Genomic DNA, 17,383 nt, shown 5'->3' on the forward strand with positions numbered 1-17,383 from the left:
AAAGGGCCATGGCTCTCTGGCAGGGCATATGCAAGCAAAAGGTTCCTGATTCAATCCACAACATCTCAAGACAGAGCTTGAAAAAGATTTCCGTCTGAAACTCCAGAAAATTACTGCCAGTTATTTCAACCTTAAGTCACCAGATGTTGGATTACAGATCTCACCATCCCCAGCCAATGGTCAAGGAGTTGTAAGCAAAGAACGTCTGGGGACCCAAGGTTGAAGAAAAGTGGCATGGGCAATACTGAGCAACACAGAATGCTCTGACTTAGTGTAAGGTAGCTTCCTATGCTGGAAATTCACACATTCTAGTGCTTCTCCTTACAACAGTTCTGTGAACACAGAAAAAGTTCATAAATCATGAAAAAGAATTCTTGCTAATTGCCTCCCAATATGGGTGAGCACTGAAACATGTGGTCCCACTAGCTCTCTGATTTGGTCCACTTCAACACTTCAGCATAAAGACACATTAGTCTCCTGGTTGTGAAGCAGGAATCGTTAGTGGCATTTTTGCCTTCCAACACAGTCACACATATTCAGCAATGTGTTTATTTCTCAAAATCTTAGCTACTCCATTTTCATGAGAGGAACAGGCACTTGCACAGAACAGACAAGGAAAGCAAGTTAAAACCTGATGCCTTTCAAGTTTGCCCCCAAAGGTGCTTTAACAAAAAACCCAAAAAAATTCATTGAGAAAATGAAGTGGGAGTATCACAGTGTGATGACTTCTTCAGTACCTTGAAAACTGTTGCGTGAACTGGGATTCCAACATATCAGGAGACATGGAGGAGGCTGATGAGATAATTTGCGAATCAAGTAATAGTGTGGTGTGCAGTATCCAACTAATGAGTCCAACCACCGCAAGATTTTACATTTGTGCAATGCAACTCTCCCACCTCCTCCCACTTCTGTGCATGCCCTCCTCAAATCTGCTCTGTGGGGTTGGTGGACATATTCAAAGGTCACACAGATTTAAGGGTCTTACAGGGAGGGGGAAGAGAAAGTAGGGATTTTCTGTGGAAATCCTTGTGCCAGTTGGATGCTTTAGTGGGATACCTTTGACAGTCCCAACAATACTCCAGAAATTGCAAACATCACTGGAGCAGTGATAATTGCATCAAACTGAAGACCAGCCACATGGTGAGGTTGCTTGTTAATAGCACCATGTTAGTACCTATATATTGAACGTTTCAAGCATAAGATGCATACAGGTATATGATGTTTAATATGAGTTTTTAGGAGGTTAATCAAGGCTATAGTCTCTGTCACCTTGCCAAGCTATGTTCTCTGCCACCTTGCCAAGCGATTTTACAATTCACAATAAAATGAACTATACTCAAAGAAGTGTTGATGAGACCAAAACAATCATCTAAGTCTAATTTACATAAACCAAAGTGTTAGCAGAAAAACTACAGAACTTCACAGACGTTTTCTGCAAACAAAGACCAGTCTTACTTGTGACATGTATCTTAAGTTCTGTGCACACATATTTTACAGAAATCGAAAGTGACTTCATTCAGCCACTTTCACTGAGGTTGGGGGTCCATATGTACCGTACATTTTCTGTACTACTATTGTCTTAAGTCGAACAGCAATGGCAAAAAAAGTTCAACCAGAAACCACAGTGAAACCAAAACAATTAAGACATGTGCTGGTGGGCCATCATCTACCTTCTCTGAACAAATACTGTCTGTAATCAGTCATAGAACAGAATGTACTTTTTAAAAGCTTAGACATTTTGGGTATGGTGTCAAATGCCAGGGTAAAGAGTTACATCTTCAGCATATAACAAAAACTACATAATGAAGATGCCACACACACCTCTGTAGCGAGTGAATTTCAGAACTGTATGGCTGTACTGTTCATATTTTAAGAATGAAACCATTTTTATTCTTTAAAATGACTCTATTGTTTCAGATTGTTTTTATTTAAGAACATTAGAGGTCCAGAAGAACAATAAACTGTGGTAGAGACTGGTATATTGCTCCTTTCCACTTTACACATAATGGTTCAATCCTATTCCCAATCCCATTTTGTCTATGCACTGAAACTCTATGCTCCTTCTTCTTAAGTCATGACCTTCAAAGCAGGGATAGAAAACCTTTTATTGAACTACAAGTTCCTTCATCAAACCCAACAGTCCCATGCTGGCTGGGGCTGATGGGAGATGGAGTCCAACAACCTCTGTAGGGCCCTAGCTTCCTCACTCCCTGCTCTAGAACTGCGTTTTGTCACAACAAACCTACCGCCAATTTATGAACTTTAAAGGCTAATGAAGCCAAGAGAGTGTTGATTGTACGCCACAGTGCACATGTAATAAAAGAATGATGAGGTAGAATGTTATCTTTGGACATGTGTTTGAAATCTGTCTTGAATCATGCACAAGTATTCCGCTTAACTAGATATACAAACAAAAAGCAAGTCGGATATATTTACTAGAGACATGAAACTTTCCAAAGAGGGTTTTGCTTTCTGTGACTTAGGCAACTGCTTCATTCCCTGAGATGGGAGGCCAAATGTCTCTCAATGAAGCATTTGGTATTTCCTCTACAAAAGCCTCCACTGACCTCCAGAGATGAGATTCTTTTCTCATAGTTCTGAGGAAGGCTCTGTCTGGTGACTTCCACTGGGAATTCTGAATTTTTGGCACCTTACAAAATGAAATCCCAGGAGGGAAAATAACAAGATTGCTGTAAATGTTGACCTCTCCCTGCCCCCAAACTGTTTATATAGCTGTCAGCCAACTGTGTGTCATAAAGTTTACATGTCTATGTGAAGAAAGCATTGCAATGCATAGAGTTAGATACACTTGTGTATTAGACACAAAAAACGTGTTCAAAATGCCTATAATTGGAAACTTGTTGGAATATCCATGGCAATACTGTGGGAAGGATCCAATTGTCTGGAGAGTTCAGAGGCTTAAACACTTTAAGACACTCTCCCTGGAGTTTGGGGCTTATGTGGAGATGTTTGGTTTAACCAAAATAGCACAAACTTGGCAAAATATTTATGGTTCTTGCCGCATGATAGCTAGTGAACTTCAAAACAAATATGCAGAGCCTCAAAACAAGGATAGCTCCTATATTTTACTTTCCTATCTTGGTCAGCAAAACATATTTCCCTCTGTTCCAGCTGCAATAACTCAGTTCGTGTACCCTGAGCAGTTTTTAAAAGGCAGCGGATGCCAAAAAGGATGCTGAAATCTGAAAGTCAATTAATTCTGGGGCAAAGAAGAACAACTCTGTGGATTTCAGCTTAGCCATCTTTACTGCTTTAGGGTCAGTTTACACTTTATTGCTGAAGCATGCCTATGTTAAAATGTAGCATGCATTAATTTCTACCATGTAACATAGGGTTCAGCTGCATACCGTTGTGTTAACTTATGTACACTCTGAGACCAGAACTAGGGTGAATCCCTCTGTTATGAGGATGAATCTTCAAAATGGACACATGATGAAAAATGTATATTACTGATAGGGGTGCCAGATCCAGATTGCAACAACAGATAAAACATGTTGAGTTTGAAACGCAACAGTTAGGTGGAAGCTGAAGTAACCATAGATGCTTCCTCTTTTTCCTCTACTGATGTTTTCATCCATCCTTCTTTCTTGCCTGCAGCAGGGAAAACATGGAGTCTTGCTCAGTGCCAGAGACAGGCAGATGAAAGGTCAGGAGATGAGCAAGTAGCAGAAACTATGGCTACCCCAGTTCCTACCTTAATGGTGAGTGTTCTCCAGATTGAACCCTAGCAATCATTATAGGGGACACAGCTTATATTTATTCCATGAACTCATTTCTACTATATCAGGCACCCCCAAACATCGGCCCTCCAGATGTTTTGGGACTACAACTCCCATCATCCCCAGCTAACAGGACCACTGGTCAGGGATGATTGGAATTGTAGTCCCAAAACATATGGAGGGCCGAGTTTGGGGATGCCTGTACTATATCATAGGAAGCATTCCCAAAAGCAGCCTCTCAACAAGAAGCATTCCTAAATCTATCCACCCACTTAAAGTTTGGGGGCAGGTGTATTATCCTTCTGCTGATTTCCAAAGTACTTAAGATCAAGGAGAATAACATCTGCTCAGAAAAACTGAGAACATCAAAGAAATGAAAAAAACAACCAAGGTCGCACAGAAACCTCTCCTACTAAGAAATCATATTTAAATGTAAGCAGAATTATTAGAATGAATTGTATACAATCACAACAGCCAGCCAATGTTGCAAAGTAATCACTTGCATATCAAAATGTGTAGTAGTGCTATAACAATATCATTATCTTCAATAAGACAGCTATGGCACTTTCCATTAAGTCAATCCATCAAGAATGTAGCATTTATAGTCCACCTATGCTATATACACAGATCCAACAAGGCACCCTCCATATATTGGACTCCACCTCCCATCAGCCACAGCCAGCACAGCCAGCAACAAGGGGTCATGGGATTTGTATTCCAACAACACCTAGAAGGCACTACCTCAGGTTGGCCACCTCAGGTTAGATTAATGCGTAATTGTTGCCTGTTAAAATTTGTGCTGTCATCTGCTCAGCCAACTATGATTTCTTTAACCGGTTTGTAAGCCGCTCTGAGCCCGGCCTTGGCTGGGGAGGGCGGGGTATAAATAAAAAATATTATTATTATTATTATTATTATTATTATTAACCATATATGTTAGTGGAGTAATCAATTAATTGGCCAACTAATCCCACCGTTACAAAGCAGTCTTAATTAGAACCAATAAAAAATAAAAAATGAAAGGTTGGGATGAGAGCATCAACGACAAGCCTAAAGCCTGATTCTGAAGAATATTTTTCTACAGAGGACATTGGGCACAAAGAATACACTGACAGCTCCAAAATAGCTCTGTAAGAATTAAATCCATTAAGGTGAGTTAACCCCAAACAGCATTAACTAGTCTTCTCTCTACTGTACCAACCTTTTTTTTAGCAGAGAACGAACAGGCAGATTATCTTCAAAGATTATTAAAAGTTGCTCTTAAAACAATAGCTGTACAAGGCATGAAGACTAAGTAGGCTTCCCTTTCACGTTACCAAATTCATAGAATCATAGAATCATAGAGTTGAAATAGACCACAAGGGCCATTGAGTCCAACCCCCTGCCAAGCAGGAAACACCATCAGAGCACTCCTGACATATGGTTGTCAAGCCTCTGCTTAAAGACCTCCAAAGAAGGAGACTCCACCACACTCCTTGGCAGCAAATTCCACTGTCAAACAGCTCTTACTGTCAAGAAGTTCTTCCTAATGCTTAGGTGGAATCTTCTTTCTTGTAGTTTGGATCCATTACTCCGTGTCCGCTTCTCTGGAGCAGCAGAAAACAACCTTTCTCCCTCCTCTATATGACATCCTTTTATATATTTGAACATGGCTATCATATCACCCTTAACCTCTTCTCCAGGCTAAACATGCCCAGCTCCCTTAGCCGTTCCTCATAAGGCATCGTTTCCAGGCCTTTGACCATTTTGGTTGCCCTCCTCTGGACACGTTCCAGTTTGTCAGTGTCCTTCTTGAACTGTGGTGCCCAGAACTGGACACAGTATTCCAGGTGAGGTCTGACCAGAGCAGAATACAGTGGCACTATTACTTCCCTTGATCTAGATGCTATACTCCTATTGATGCAGCCCAGAATTGCATTGGCTTTTTTAGCTGCCGCGTCACACTGTTGGCTCATGTCAAGTTTGTGGTCAACCAAGACGCCTAGATCCTTTTCACATGTACTGCTCTCAAGCCAGGTGTCACCCATCTTGTATTTGTGCCTCTCATATTTTTTTTTGCCCAAGTGCAATACTTTACATTTCTCCCTGTTAAAGTTCATCTTGTTTGTTTTAGCCCAGTTCTCTAATCTGTCAAGGTCGTTTTGAAGTGTGATCCTGTCCTCTGGGGTGTTAGCCACCCCTCCAGGATAAGCAAGTGGGCATGGATACAGTGATGCAAGATAGTAAGCCTACAGTTGTGTTTGGATCATGATGTACTATGTGATTTATGTTATGATTAATCAGTAGGGTGCGTAAGAGAGTGTCTGAGTGATGTATATATTACCATGTGCAAGGATTCCCTGGTCACTAGAGGTAGGATGAGTGAATCTGCCCATTTTGATTTCCTTAAGTTTCTGTTTTTTCCAATATTGCGTTGCAATCTCCACATTTCTGAATTAGTTTGTGAATTATTTTAAAGAAGTCCTCATCAGCAAAATTCACCAGCATTTTAGTATAGATTTCTCTATACCATGGGTAGGCAAACTAAGGCCTGAGGGCCTGATCCGGCCCAATTGCCTTCTAAATCCGGCCCATGGGTGGTCTGGGAATCAGCATGTTTTTACATGAGCAGAATGTGTGCTTTTATTTAAAATGCATCTCTGGGTTATTTGTGGGGCACAGGAATTCGTTCTTTTTTAATATATATTAGTCTGGCCCCCCACAAGGTCTGTGGGATAATGGACTGCCCCCTTGCTATACTATACTATACTATACTATACTATACTATACTATACTATACTATACTATACTATACTACTGTACTGCCTAATTTCCCCCTTTTTGGCAAAGCAATAGAATGCATTTCTTATGTGATGTGATATATATATGAGAATATATGAGAACTCTTTACCCTATTATATGCATTGCAGTGCATTTTTGTTGGCTGGACAACTGCACTGCAAAATTCAGAGAAGTGCAAATGTTGAAGGATGACTATATTTGATTCTCAAATTGTTCCAGGAAGAGTGAGTTAGATAGGTGCACTTTTAAAAGTAAACAATCAAAACTCACCCCCCCCCTTCCTTAATTAGAGGTAAACTTAAAGCTTCTGAGATAGGGCAGTTCAGCTAGAATACAACAGGAAAGGCTACATAAGGCTAGCATTTCAGTGATGCAGTTGATCACTCCTACCTGTAGGTTGACATCTCCTGTACTATTACAGCAAAGTTTAAGGATTTAAGCTGGCTAAAGAATTACGGAGTTGCTTTTCCTTTTCCTGGCCCAGCTTTTTCTTCTCTCTCGAACTTTTCAATAGACAGATAGACAGACAGATCCAAGCTTTTGCAACTCAGATTCAACTTTCCTGCTTTTTGGGTAAGCAGCTATCTAGGAGGATTTGCCTGCTAGTCTCCATGGGGGACAGACAAATAGAGTAGTAAGGAAAAGGCCAATTCCCATTGCATGGAAACAGGCTATGCAAGTTAAATACAAAAAAAAAAAAAAAAAATCGAAGAAAGGATTACATTTCAATGGGGAAAATCAAAGTGAAAATAAATTATTCTAATGTATACATACGTAAGGCTGGTGAAAAGGGGAGCCAAAGAGAAGTACAATAAAGCCATACCAAAAAAGACTAATGTAATGAAAGAAAGTATGCCAGTGAGGTCCACTGAGTCAGCAAGATGCCAAAAGACTCAAGGATGAGAATTATATTGTTTCTGACTGCACTAAGGATAGACCCTGCACAGCCAGTCAAATGAGACAATACTGGGCCAGATGTAGTCTGACCAGGAACAAGGCAGCTTCCATAAGCGATATTGGCAGCACTAACCCTATTTTTTCTAAGCAAGGCACTAAAGAATAAGCACAAATCAAAATGACCACAAAAAAGATTTCACAAAGTAATTAATATGCTGAACATTTTTCCTTTGATGCCTCCAGAAAGATTCAAATTTCTCTCCTCAACCACAAAGAACTTGGAATATGAAGTATAATAACTCTTGTTTTGAATAAACAGAGAGATTGAAGAAAGGTTATATTATATTAATATATAATATATATTAATAATATATTATTATATATTGATGTCCCACTTTTCAATGCATGCTCTCTCTTATTCTAGAATCAATAAAACTTTGGTTTAAAGGAAAAGTTAAAGTGCTGACAACTTCACTCCTCAAATGTTCAAGTTAAGGAGCTCACTTTAGCTGATGCAGATGCCTTTATTTGTGCTAGGTTGCAAATTAGCTTTCATTCAACCATACTTTTAGGATGTTTCTTCTGGATGTCAGAGGATAATGAAACTCAGGCCACTATAAGATGGGCGGCCACATAGCTGTAAAACTCTAAATAAAACGACCCTCTGCTTTCCCTATAAGCTGTCATTTCAGGGAATGACATTCATTAGAAGTGACGGATTCTATATAAATTGCCAAAAATTTAGAACTGTGACAACTTTGCCATTTTTCAACAGAATTTTTAAAAATGTGGACCGATTATACCGTTCACCACGTAGATCAGGCATAGGCAAACTCGGCCCTCCAGATGTTTTGGGACCACAATTCCCACCATCTCTGACCACTGGTCCTGTTAACTAGGGAACATGGGAGTTGTAGTCCCAAAACATCTGGAGGGCCGAGTTTGCTTATGCCTGACGTAGATGCTTCATGGCAAACTCACAGTGAAAGGAACACACCATCTTGAGTTTATGATGAATACAATCATCAGGCTAAGGATTAACTGATGTATATTATCCATCTCATCAGATGTGAGTTGAACCTTGCACTGTAAGTCAGATAAAATAGCTCATGGAATGTTTACCTTTAGGACAGTAACCTATGAACTACACATTGGAAAATTCAGGATACAATTATAAACAAAAAAATTGCTATTTATAACCATTATTTCCATGTCATTCTGTTGTCAGGAACTGAGGCTGTATCTCAAACCCACAGCTGGGCTCATATGTAACATCCAGTTAACCCACTCTGAGCATTAGCCTGTCCTGAGCACTGCAAAGCAACTGCAAATGGAAGCAATTTCACAAGTGCCTGGCAACTTAATGCACATACCGGCCTGAACAGTTATCAGCACTGAGTTGTCTAATGATACATTGTTCTTCTCAAACCACTGCACCCTCAGGTACAAGGACACTCAGCTTAACACCTAGTTCTTACTAAGGTGATAAGCCTATGCCTGGGCTGTACCATCACGGAGTGCCTGCAGGGGCTCACTTGATGGAAAGCTCTTCCATACACATTTTCTTCCTTCAACATAAAATACAGTAAGGATTCTAGCTTAGCCTCCCAGATATCTAGTTTTCTATATGCATGTGTGTATGACCGAATCAGCACCTGAAGTGGCACAGCCCAGGTACAGATTTACCACCTCATTGAGATGTAGGGACACTGTGATTTTAAAAAGGAGATTTAAAATAAAACATTATTGTTAGAATTAATTGCTATTGATAAAAATATATATATTTATAAATAAATATTACAATAGTCTGTTTCCAACTAGTGCCCTTGTGGCAAGCACAAGGGCTTTTAATTCAGTGGGAGGTTTCTACTATCAGAAGAGGGAAGAGGATTTTTGGTATTTCCCTTAGCACCCCTGAACATCTTTTCTGGAGAATACCCCAACCCTCTAGAACAGAATTGGGGGGCGATGCAGCAGCAGGGGAAGAGGAGGAATCAAAGAACAAGTCCCCCCTGCTTCTGTGAGCAGAAACTTACACTGGAGCAACTGCACTAAGAGGACCAATTGGATTCCACTCATTATGGTTACGTCAGAGTAACTATCACCACCTCCGCCATGACCTGGTTGTTGTATTTCTCTGACAAATTACTGCACTTTTCAGAGAACTAAACTTTTAGGTGATTTGTGGCTATCATAATATAATAATGTGGTAAAGTGAAGGAAGAGTTTGGGTTTCCATCAACCAAGTCCTAGTCAGAGTAGGACTTAATGGAATTAAGTTAATCTTGAATATTAGCTTCAATAAGTCTACTTTGCACAGGACTAGCATTGAATACTACCATTTATTACTACAAGTTCACTTAGGCAATGTCTCTGGCTTCTTTTGCCCAAGTGTAGCACAACAGCAGTTCAGCAACAAGGAAAAACACATCACTTCCTGCCAGAACATCAAAATTAGGTCTCATCAAATTCAGTAATACATAGCATTCCTCTTGTTATTCCATCACACAACATGACAAGACAGTTGTTTTGCCAAGGCCTGTGCAGAACAGCAAAGATATAATTCTCTTGGTTAATTCCAGGGCAAAGCCTGCATTCTTTCACTCTGCATCCCAACTGATGTGCAGCTACCATCCAGGGACAGTTTGGTTGGGCATCTTCCCAGCCACATAGCCCACTAGAGGGCCCACCTCTAGAAAACCGCAGCTATGTTGCTCCTGTTCCTTCCTGTTACCACCTGTTTCCTTGCACTCCCACTCTTTGGTATGCGCAGCTCAGTAGCAATAACAATGGCAAACACAGACACAGGAATGTGGAGGTAGACCACTGGTCCACCTTGCTTGAGGATTTCCAGGGTTTCAGACCAGGAAATTCTCAGTCTTTCTTAGAGATGCCAGAGATGGAACCTGGGATCTTACGATTGCAAAGCACCAAATTAACATGAAGAGTAGCTGCTACCTGCTTGTTCAATCACCAGCCTTCTACCTGAGAAACAAGTAGCAGCAGAGGCTATGGCAATGGGGAGGATGAGGCCCCACAGAAAGAGGGCCCACATTTAAAGCCTGACTGACCTTAGCTATTGTGAGGAAAAGGCACTATGCATCTCCTCAGAAACTCATCTTTATTACTGCTGTTGTTTTAAATGTGTACCAATTTTCCTACTCCCCACAACCCAACTTGTTCCAGTGATGAACAATTATATTAAAAATGGTGGTTGCAGGACCAAGCCCTTATGAAGTTCGGGTGAAATGAGGCCTCAAGATAGTTCCAATTTAAAACATTAACCTGTAATGGTGCTTTGTGACTTGGGCATCTGAACAACTTTGATTGGTTAAATCCATTCTGCATGCTCCAGGTATCTGTGGCAATTGCCATATCCATCTCCCTCCCTCCCTCTGTGAAATATCAGCATATACACAGTGTGGGCTAAATTGTTAAGAATCCTTTGCACTAAGCATTCCTAACTCTTATGCAGAGAATTGGACTAGAGAACTTTTGTGTCACCACTGACCCTAAAAACAGTACGAAAACAGGATGTTCTGTTCAATAAAGCATTTCCTGAATTCTGGTATGCTACTACTGTATTTGTCAACTAGTATCAAAATTATTTAAAACATCTATGTTGAACATACTAAGAGTCAAGTCACTTACACTCTTATTTCAGAGGATTCCTTTCCAGGCTTCATTTCCAGAACATGTTTTAAAGTATAATTCTACCCCAAACTCATTTCTTTTCCTCCCAAAGTTCCCACGACTCAGCAAGAGTCATGCAAAAATTTTCACGTAATAGGAGAATCATACCTGAATTCAGATACTGAAATTGATATGATCCCCTTGCTATAGACCAGTTTCCAATTAAATACTCATTAAGTAGATACTGGATTTCAGAATCCTAAAACCACATTTAAATATAACTTAAACAAGAACGGAAGACGATTCAGCTTGCATCTGCAAGTTGTTAGATGCTGATCTGCCGGAAACATGTTTAATAAGACTATTCCTTGTCCCCAGCACGCCAGCAACAAACACATCTGGAATCAATTACAGGGTTAGCACTAAAATAGTGATATACATTATGAGTTAAAAAGAGCAAAATTTACTTAACACAAATGAAAGAAGTAGGCTATAACAGCAGTGAGCCACACGGCTGCCTTGCTGTTTGCATCATTTTACCTTCTTGAGAGAGGACAATGAACTTCGACGATTTGATGACTTTCCCATCCAGAGTCCAAGTGACAGCAGCAGGTGGATCTGAGGAAACCTGACACTGCAAGATTAATTTGTCACCTTCTACAACATGAGTATTCTGTAGCTTTTCGGTAAATGATGGTGCTGTTCCCTTTGGCTGCTCTTTTTTGTTATCCTCTACTTTCTCTTCAGTTATTCCTCCATCGACTACCGGTGGGCAACCACCTTTGCAGTTGTTGTCATTCTTATCCTCTTTCTCCTTCAGTTTGGTATGTGGCAATTCAGAGTTGGTTCTGGCAAGCTGGGCTTCAGAGTTAATGCTAGCATTTTGTATTTTAGATGTGGGGCTAGCATCCTTGGCTTCTGAAACAGTGATAGCATGTGGTATTTTAGAGCTGGCATTCTGGGTGTCCAGTGCCTTGGATACTGGTGGGTTTTTGGAGTTGGCACTTGCATCGGCCACTTTGGGGTGGGTGCTGGGTTTCTGCACATCCGGGATAGCGTTAGCATTTTGGGCTTGAGCACCAGGGTCACCATTCTCAGTTGGTGCTTTTTTCTTAGCGCCAAGCACAGACCTAAAATCTGGGGTAGCTGGCTTTGGGGCAGGTGCCTTCTCTGGAAAGGAAGGTTTGGGGGTACCCTTTTTTGCCAGCACCGCACGGAAGTCTACCTGTTGAGGAGCATGGACTTTCCTTTCCTCTTCCGACAAGGTCTTGGGCTTGACCTGCCGCTGCAGGTTAGCACGGAAGTCCATCTGTTCGGCTGGAATTTCTTTCAGGTCCTCCTCAGAAAAACTTTTGGTGTTGACTTTCTTTGCCAAAATGTCGCGGAAGTCAATCTGTTCAGCCTCCTGCTGCCTAAGCTTCTCCTCTGTACTCTCCCGGGTTTCTACTCGCCTCTTGAGCACACCCCGAACGTCCTCCTGCTCTTCCTCAACTTGCTGGACTTCACCAGTGCTCTTTCTGAAGTCTCCAGTGCTTCCAAATGTCAGTGCATCATGATTATCAGCATCTCTCTGTTCCGTCTGCCTCCCACTGCAAGCACAGAAGGGTTGCAGGGAAGGGGGAGGGAGAAGGGGAGGGAGAAGAGAAAAAGGGCAAGCAAAGAGTTGGTTTAAAGTATCAAGGAACCACCTTAGAGCCAGGACAAAATATGTTTATAGAAGAGAAGGCTGATTAGAAGAACTTGCTCCATTAGTTAACTGCATCACTGATGACTTCAGGAACCATATAAGGCTACACACATGCAAAAAAATAATAAAATAAAAAAGTGCTGCACACTGGCTTGGTACAGTTTGCTTCAGCTGTGTGTGATGAAAACAATTTGTTGGGTCACATTTAGGAATTAGGCTGAACAGCAGCCAACTTGAGTCTAAAAGGTAAGAGAATTAGCAAAGCAAAAAATAGAACCCACCCATGTAAGTCCCTGGGAATTGTACTTACTCTCTGTGTATTTCTCCTGTGGAAGTTTCTCTCAGCATCAAAGACACCTGACAGCTGCATTCTCCAACTTGGTTTCTGAAAAAGTTAAAATCAGAACGTAAACTGAGCAAACCACATACCCAAATCACCCAAACCCAACCCTCACTATGCTTGGTTTTCCCCGCACCCAGCCCACTATCCCAGTAATCATCCAAGTTGCTATCACTGTCTAAAAACAAACAATATTCCCCACCACTGGAACTTTTCTCCCTGCTTGACAGGCACACTGAGTCATTGCTAATGAGCTTCAAAATAAAGGCTGGGGTGTGTGTGTTTTACCTCCAAAACAAGCGACCTGAAGGAAAATAAATATCCAAAAGTTGTGAACTCCAAGCAAGGGAAAAGCACTGTTTTGCAACGCTTAAAAAGTTCTCCAAGCCTTGTCCCTGTGTTTGTTTATACAATACCAAGCTTTTAACTTTCCTAACACTAAGATATTAAAAGCAGGGACCCCTCTTCCCTTCCCCACCCCCTCTTCTCCTTCCCTTGCAGATTGTTTCAGTCTGTGCATGTTTATATTAAAAAAAATAAAAAAAATAAAAGTGTCACCATATATGGTGCTGAGCACTTATTCTTCCTTTTGCAGAGGAATGCCAGAGATGCCTGTTGGAAATGACTCCCATTAAAGAAGTCATTAAAATACTTTCCCCTTTTCCCAACCCCCCCCCCCAAACCATGTTATGCTTCACAGAAGATACATCTTCAAAATGGCTCATCTCCCCCAAGAGATGCCAAGTGGGGGAGGGGGGAAGCAACACAGATTTTATGGCTTCAGGCAACTCTATAAACAATGCTACTGCATTCATTTAAAAGAAAGAAAGATGGACTGGCCCTTTGCCAACAGTTAAAAGAAGGAGGAGATATTTTATCAGAGGGTGGATTTTTAAGGGTTTCCCACTATAAGCCCAACCCCATGACTAGCCTGGAAGGTTTTTCTTTTAATTAATATTATCTGGAAGATTTATCTCTCTGGAAACATTCTCAAGGCACTGGATGTAGAAATAGGAACATGAGAAACTCCTGGAGTATTCTTTTTTAACCGAATCCCATTATGTTTTCAAAATGAATGGGATTTAGCAGAACCTTCAGAACAGAGACATATGACTAAAATCAACCTGCTGAACATTTTATTTTAGATGTGAATCGAGCCACTATCTTCTACACCCACGTAATCGACTTAGACCATACGATTGAAACCAGGGATGGAGAACCTGTGGTCCTTTTAAGTCCAGCTCCCATCGTGTCTGACTATTGGCCATACTGTCTGGGGCTGAGGGCACTTGGGAATTGGAAGCAATGTCATCTGGAAGCTCAGAGGCTGCAAATAGGTCTATTCAGAACTAGATTCAAGTCATTTTAAATCACACTGATGGCATGTTTACAGCTAGGCAATTTGGCATGCAAACTCAAGCTCAACACAGAACACACAAACATGTGTTGACACAAAATACTTTGGTCACTTGCATCCCATTTGGTGCGTGATCATCTGCTCTACAGATAAAGATCATTATTACACGAGAGAAGGAACCCTGAAGCTGCCCATTTATAAGTAGTACCTGGACAGCAACCTTGTCTCAGCATTCCTCACTGTGGTGAGATGTATAGTATTTTTAGTTAAATTGTACCACTTCTTTCTAAATTTGCATGTCCATGTACACAATTTTAATGCAAATCTATCCCCTTTTTTGTGACTCAGATGACATCTATTTGGGAGGGGTAGCTAATGCCCCGGGAAGACAGATTCAGGATTCAAGATGACCTTAATGGTTTGGAGAACTGGGCCCAAAGTAACAAAATGAATTTTATTAGGTACCAACATAGTTGCACAAATATAAGATGGGGGACACTTGGCTTGTTAGTAGTGCATAAGAAAGGGATCTAGGGGTCTTAGTAGACCACAAGTTTCGCATGAGTCAACAGTGTGATGCCGCAGCAAATAAAGCTAATGCTGTTCTAGGCTGCATCAACAGCGCCCAATCAAGGGAAGTTATAGTACCATTCTATTCTGCTTTGGTTAGACCACAACAAGAGTACTGTGTCCAGTTCTGGGCACCACTTTAAGGAGGGAATTGACAAGCTGGAATGTGTACAGTGGTCTGGAAACCAAGCCTTATGAGGAACAGCTGAGGGAATTGGGTATGTTTAGCCTGGTGAAGAAGAGACTGAGAAGATAGCCATCTTCAAATATCTAAAGTGTTATCACATGGAAGACAGAGAAAGCTTGTTTTCTCCTGCTCCAGAGGGTAGGACTCAAACCAATGGCTTCAAGTTACAAGAAAGGAGATTTTGACTAAACATCAGGAAGAACTTTCTGATGTTAAGAGCTGTTCAACAGTGGGACAGACTCCTTCGGGAGGTGGTGGACTCTCCTTCCTTGGAGGTTTTAAAGCAGAGGTTGGACGGCCATCTGTCAGGGATGCTTTAGTTGAGATTCCTGCATTGTAGGGGGTTGGACTAGATGACCTTCAAGGTTCCGTCCAGTTCTAAAACTCTATGCTTCTATGAACCTTCAAAGCTTAATTAGATTCAGTTTTAAATCTATACAACACAGCTTCACTTTCTACTCTAAATCCAGCAAACACAACAGAATCCCATCAGCCCACTAACTGCAGTCCCACCTCCTCTTCCTAGACATTCCATACTGAATATGTAAGGTGGAAACTTCAAAAAAACAAGCAAACGAAAACCAAAAACTTGTACCCACAGAACACTGAATTGGGGCAGTAAAATTTAAGATGTAACCCTAAGACTACAATACTTCCCTGAGAGTAAAGCCCCCACAGTAGAACTTACTTCCTAATGAGTTCCATGCCTAAGACTGGGCTGCACAGGAAACTTTTGGATTTAACTAAAACTAAATAGGTAGCACAAGACAGTTTGTTTAAAAGTTATCCCAGGCCAAAAAAAGTCACGTAGGTTAAACAAAATCAAAAATATTAACCGAATAAGGCAATACATCTAAGCACAGTAAATAGCGTGTAATGATATTATCAGTATGAAGCTGTACCACTGCTTTTCTTAAGACCATACCAGGGAATATACTTTAGCATTTGATCAGCCTTGCCTGGAGGAAAAAGAATCTGAACATGAGTTGTTTTTCCCCCAGTCAAAAACATTTAAGTTGACACAATGTTTAAAGAACATACCTAAATTCAAATCCTACAAAAGTGGTGAATGGATCCATATGTGGGCAAATAAATGCTGTGCAGTACTATAAACTGCTTTGATAGGCTTTTGCAAACAGCACAGAGTTCTTTCCATGCCATACCAATGAATTAGGGGTGGTCAGAAGGCAGACTGGGATCTATTAGATTTCTGGATGATTTGCAGTAGCTTTTCAAAGATTTCTGACTCTCAAACTTTAACAACAGCAACAACAAAAAAACTGTGTTCCCCCTCCCCACAAAAGGACAGGCTGTTACTACAGTTCAAGGATTCTAACTCAGATGTAGATTTGCAGTTATATATTCAAGTCATCCCAGGGAATGGCTCATGGAGTATGGTAAATAACTGGCTCTGCTCCTTGATCCACTACTCTGCTCATGGCACTGGTTGGTGAACCTCAGGGTTCCAGTTAAAAAAAATAATGAAGAAGTACCGGTATATAAAAACAATTTTTTGACCTGCAGTCCATATACATTTCAAACAATTTTGTGAAGCAGCGAATCCCCCTGTTTGTATTGTGGGAAATTATCAGGGCAGAATGCCCAGTTTGAGCCACCTACTATCACACACAACAATGTTATGCATGCCTTTCCCCCTACTCTGAGTTTAAAAAATAAAATAAAATCAGCCTGGACAGTCTGCAAGTCAGAGCAGAATAAAGGTGGAGGGGGGGACGGAGGGGGGGACGGGGAGAGAGGGAGAGCGCACACAGCCATTTAACCCTTTCCTCGCTTCTTATTTTCAAGACAAAATCTCCTTCCCAAAGGTTTTTCACCTGCAGGGGGGAAGGCAAGAGATCACCACATCTTTACCTGTATCTCTGTCACTGAGGGTTAAAATGCCACTTTGGAAAGTTACTCTCACCAGAAAAAAAGACTGCCTGATTTTCATTTGTAATAAAGGAATGGGGAGCAGAAGAATAAAAACACAGAACCCCACATGCTGTGTAGTTTGAGCCTTAAAGATCCACTGAAAGCAGGCCAATGTGAAAAGCAGGCCATGAAAAGGCAGCAACAGCAAAATGCTTGCAACATAGCAAGCCTGGGCTAAACATCAATGGCTGCTACAAATATAAACGTAATGCCCACAATGTCAATTTCCATGACTACTTATGCATGCTCTGGGAAGGTG

The 17,383-nt window shown here is 41.0% G+C and overlaps 1 protein-coding gene across 5 annotated transcripts in view; it reads right to left on the reverse strand.

The window, feature by feature from the left end:
• MYLK (myosin light chain kinase) overlaps positions 1-17,383 on the reverse strand; it is a 175,638-nt gene that overhangs the window by 58,288 nt on the left and 99,967 nt on the right. For 4 of the 5 annotated variants that reach the window (XM_079992853.1, XM_079992855.1, XM_079992854.1 and 1 more), the window contains 2 exons: positions 13,049-13,123; positions 11,592-12,640 (listed from right to left, as the gene is read on the reverse strand). In XM_079992853.1, coding sequence (XP_079848979.1) covers positions 11,592-12,640; positions 13,049-13,123 — 1,124 coding nt within the window. Of the gene's footprint in view, positions 1-11,591; positions 12,641-13,048; positions 13,124-13,366; positions 13,524-17,383 lie in introns of those variants that run through there. The other variant, XM_079992856.1, reaches the window with a different exon arrangement.

The sequence above is a fragment of the Podarcis cretensis genome (genome assembly GCF_951804945.1).
Source record: "Podarcis cretensis genome assembly, chromosome: 1".
Classification (NCBI taxonomy): Eukaryota; Metazoa; Chordata; class Lepidosauria; order Squamata; family Lacertidae; genus Podarcis; species Podarcis cretensis.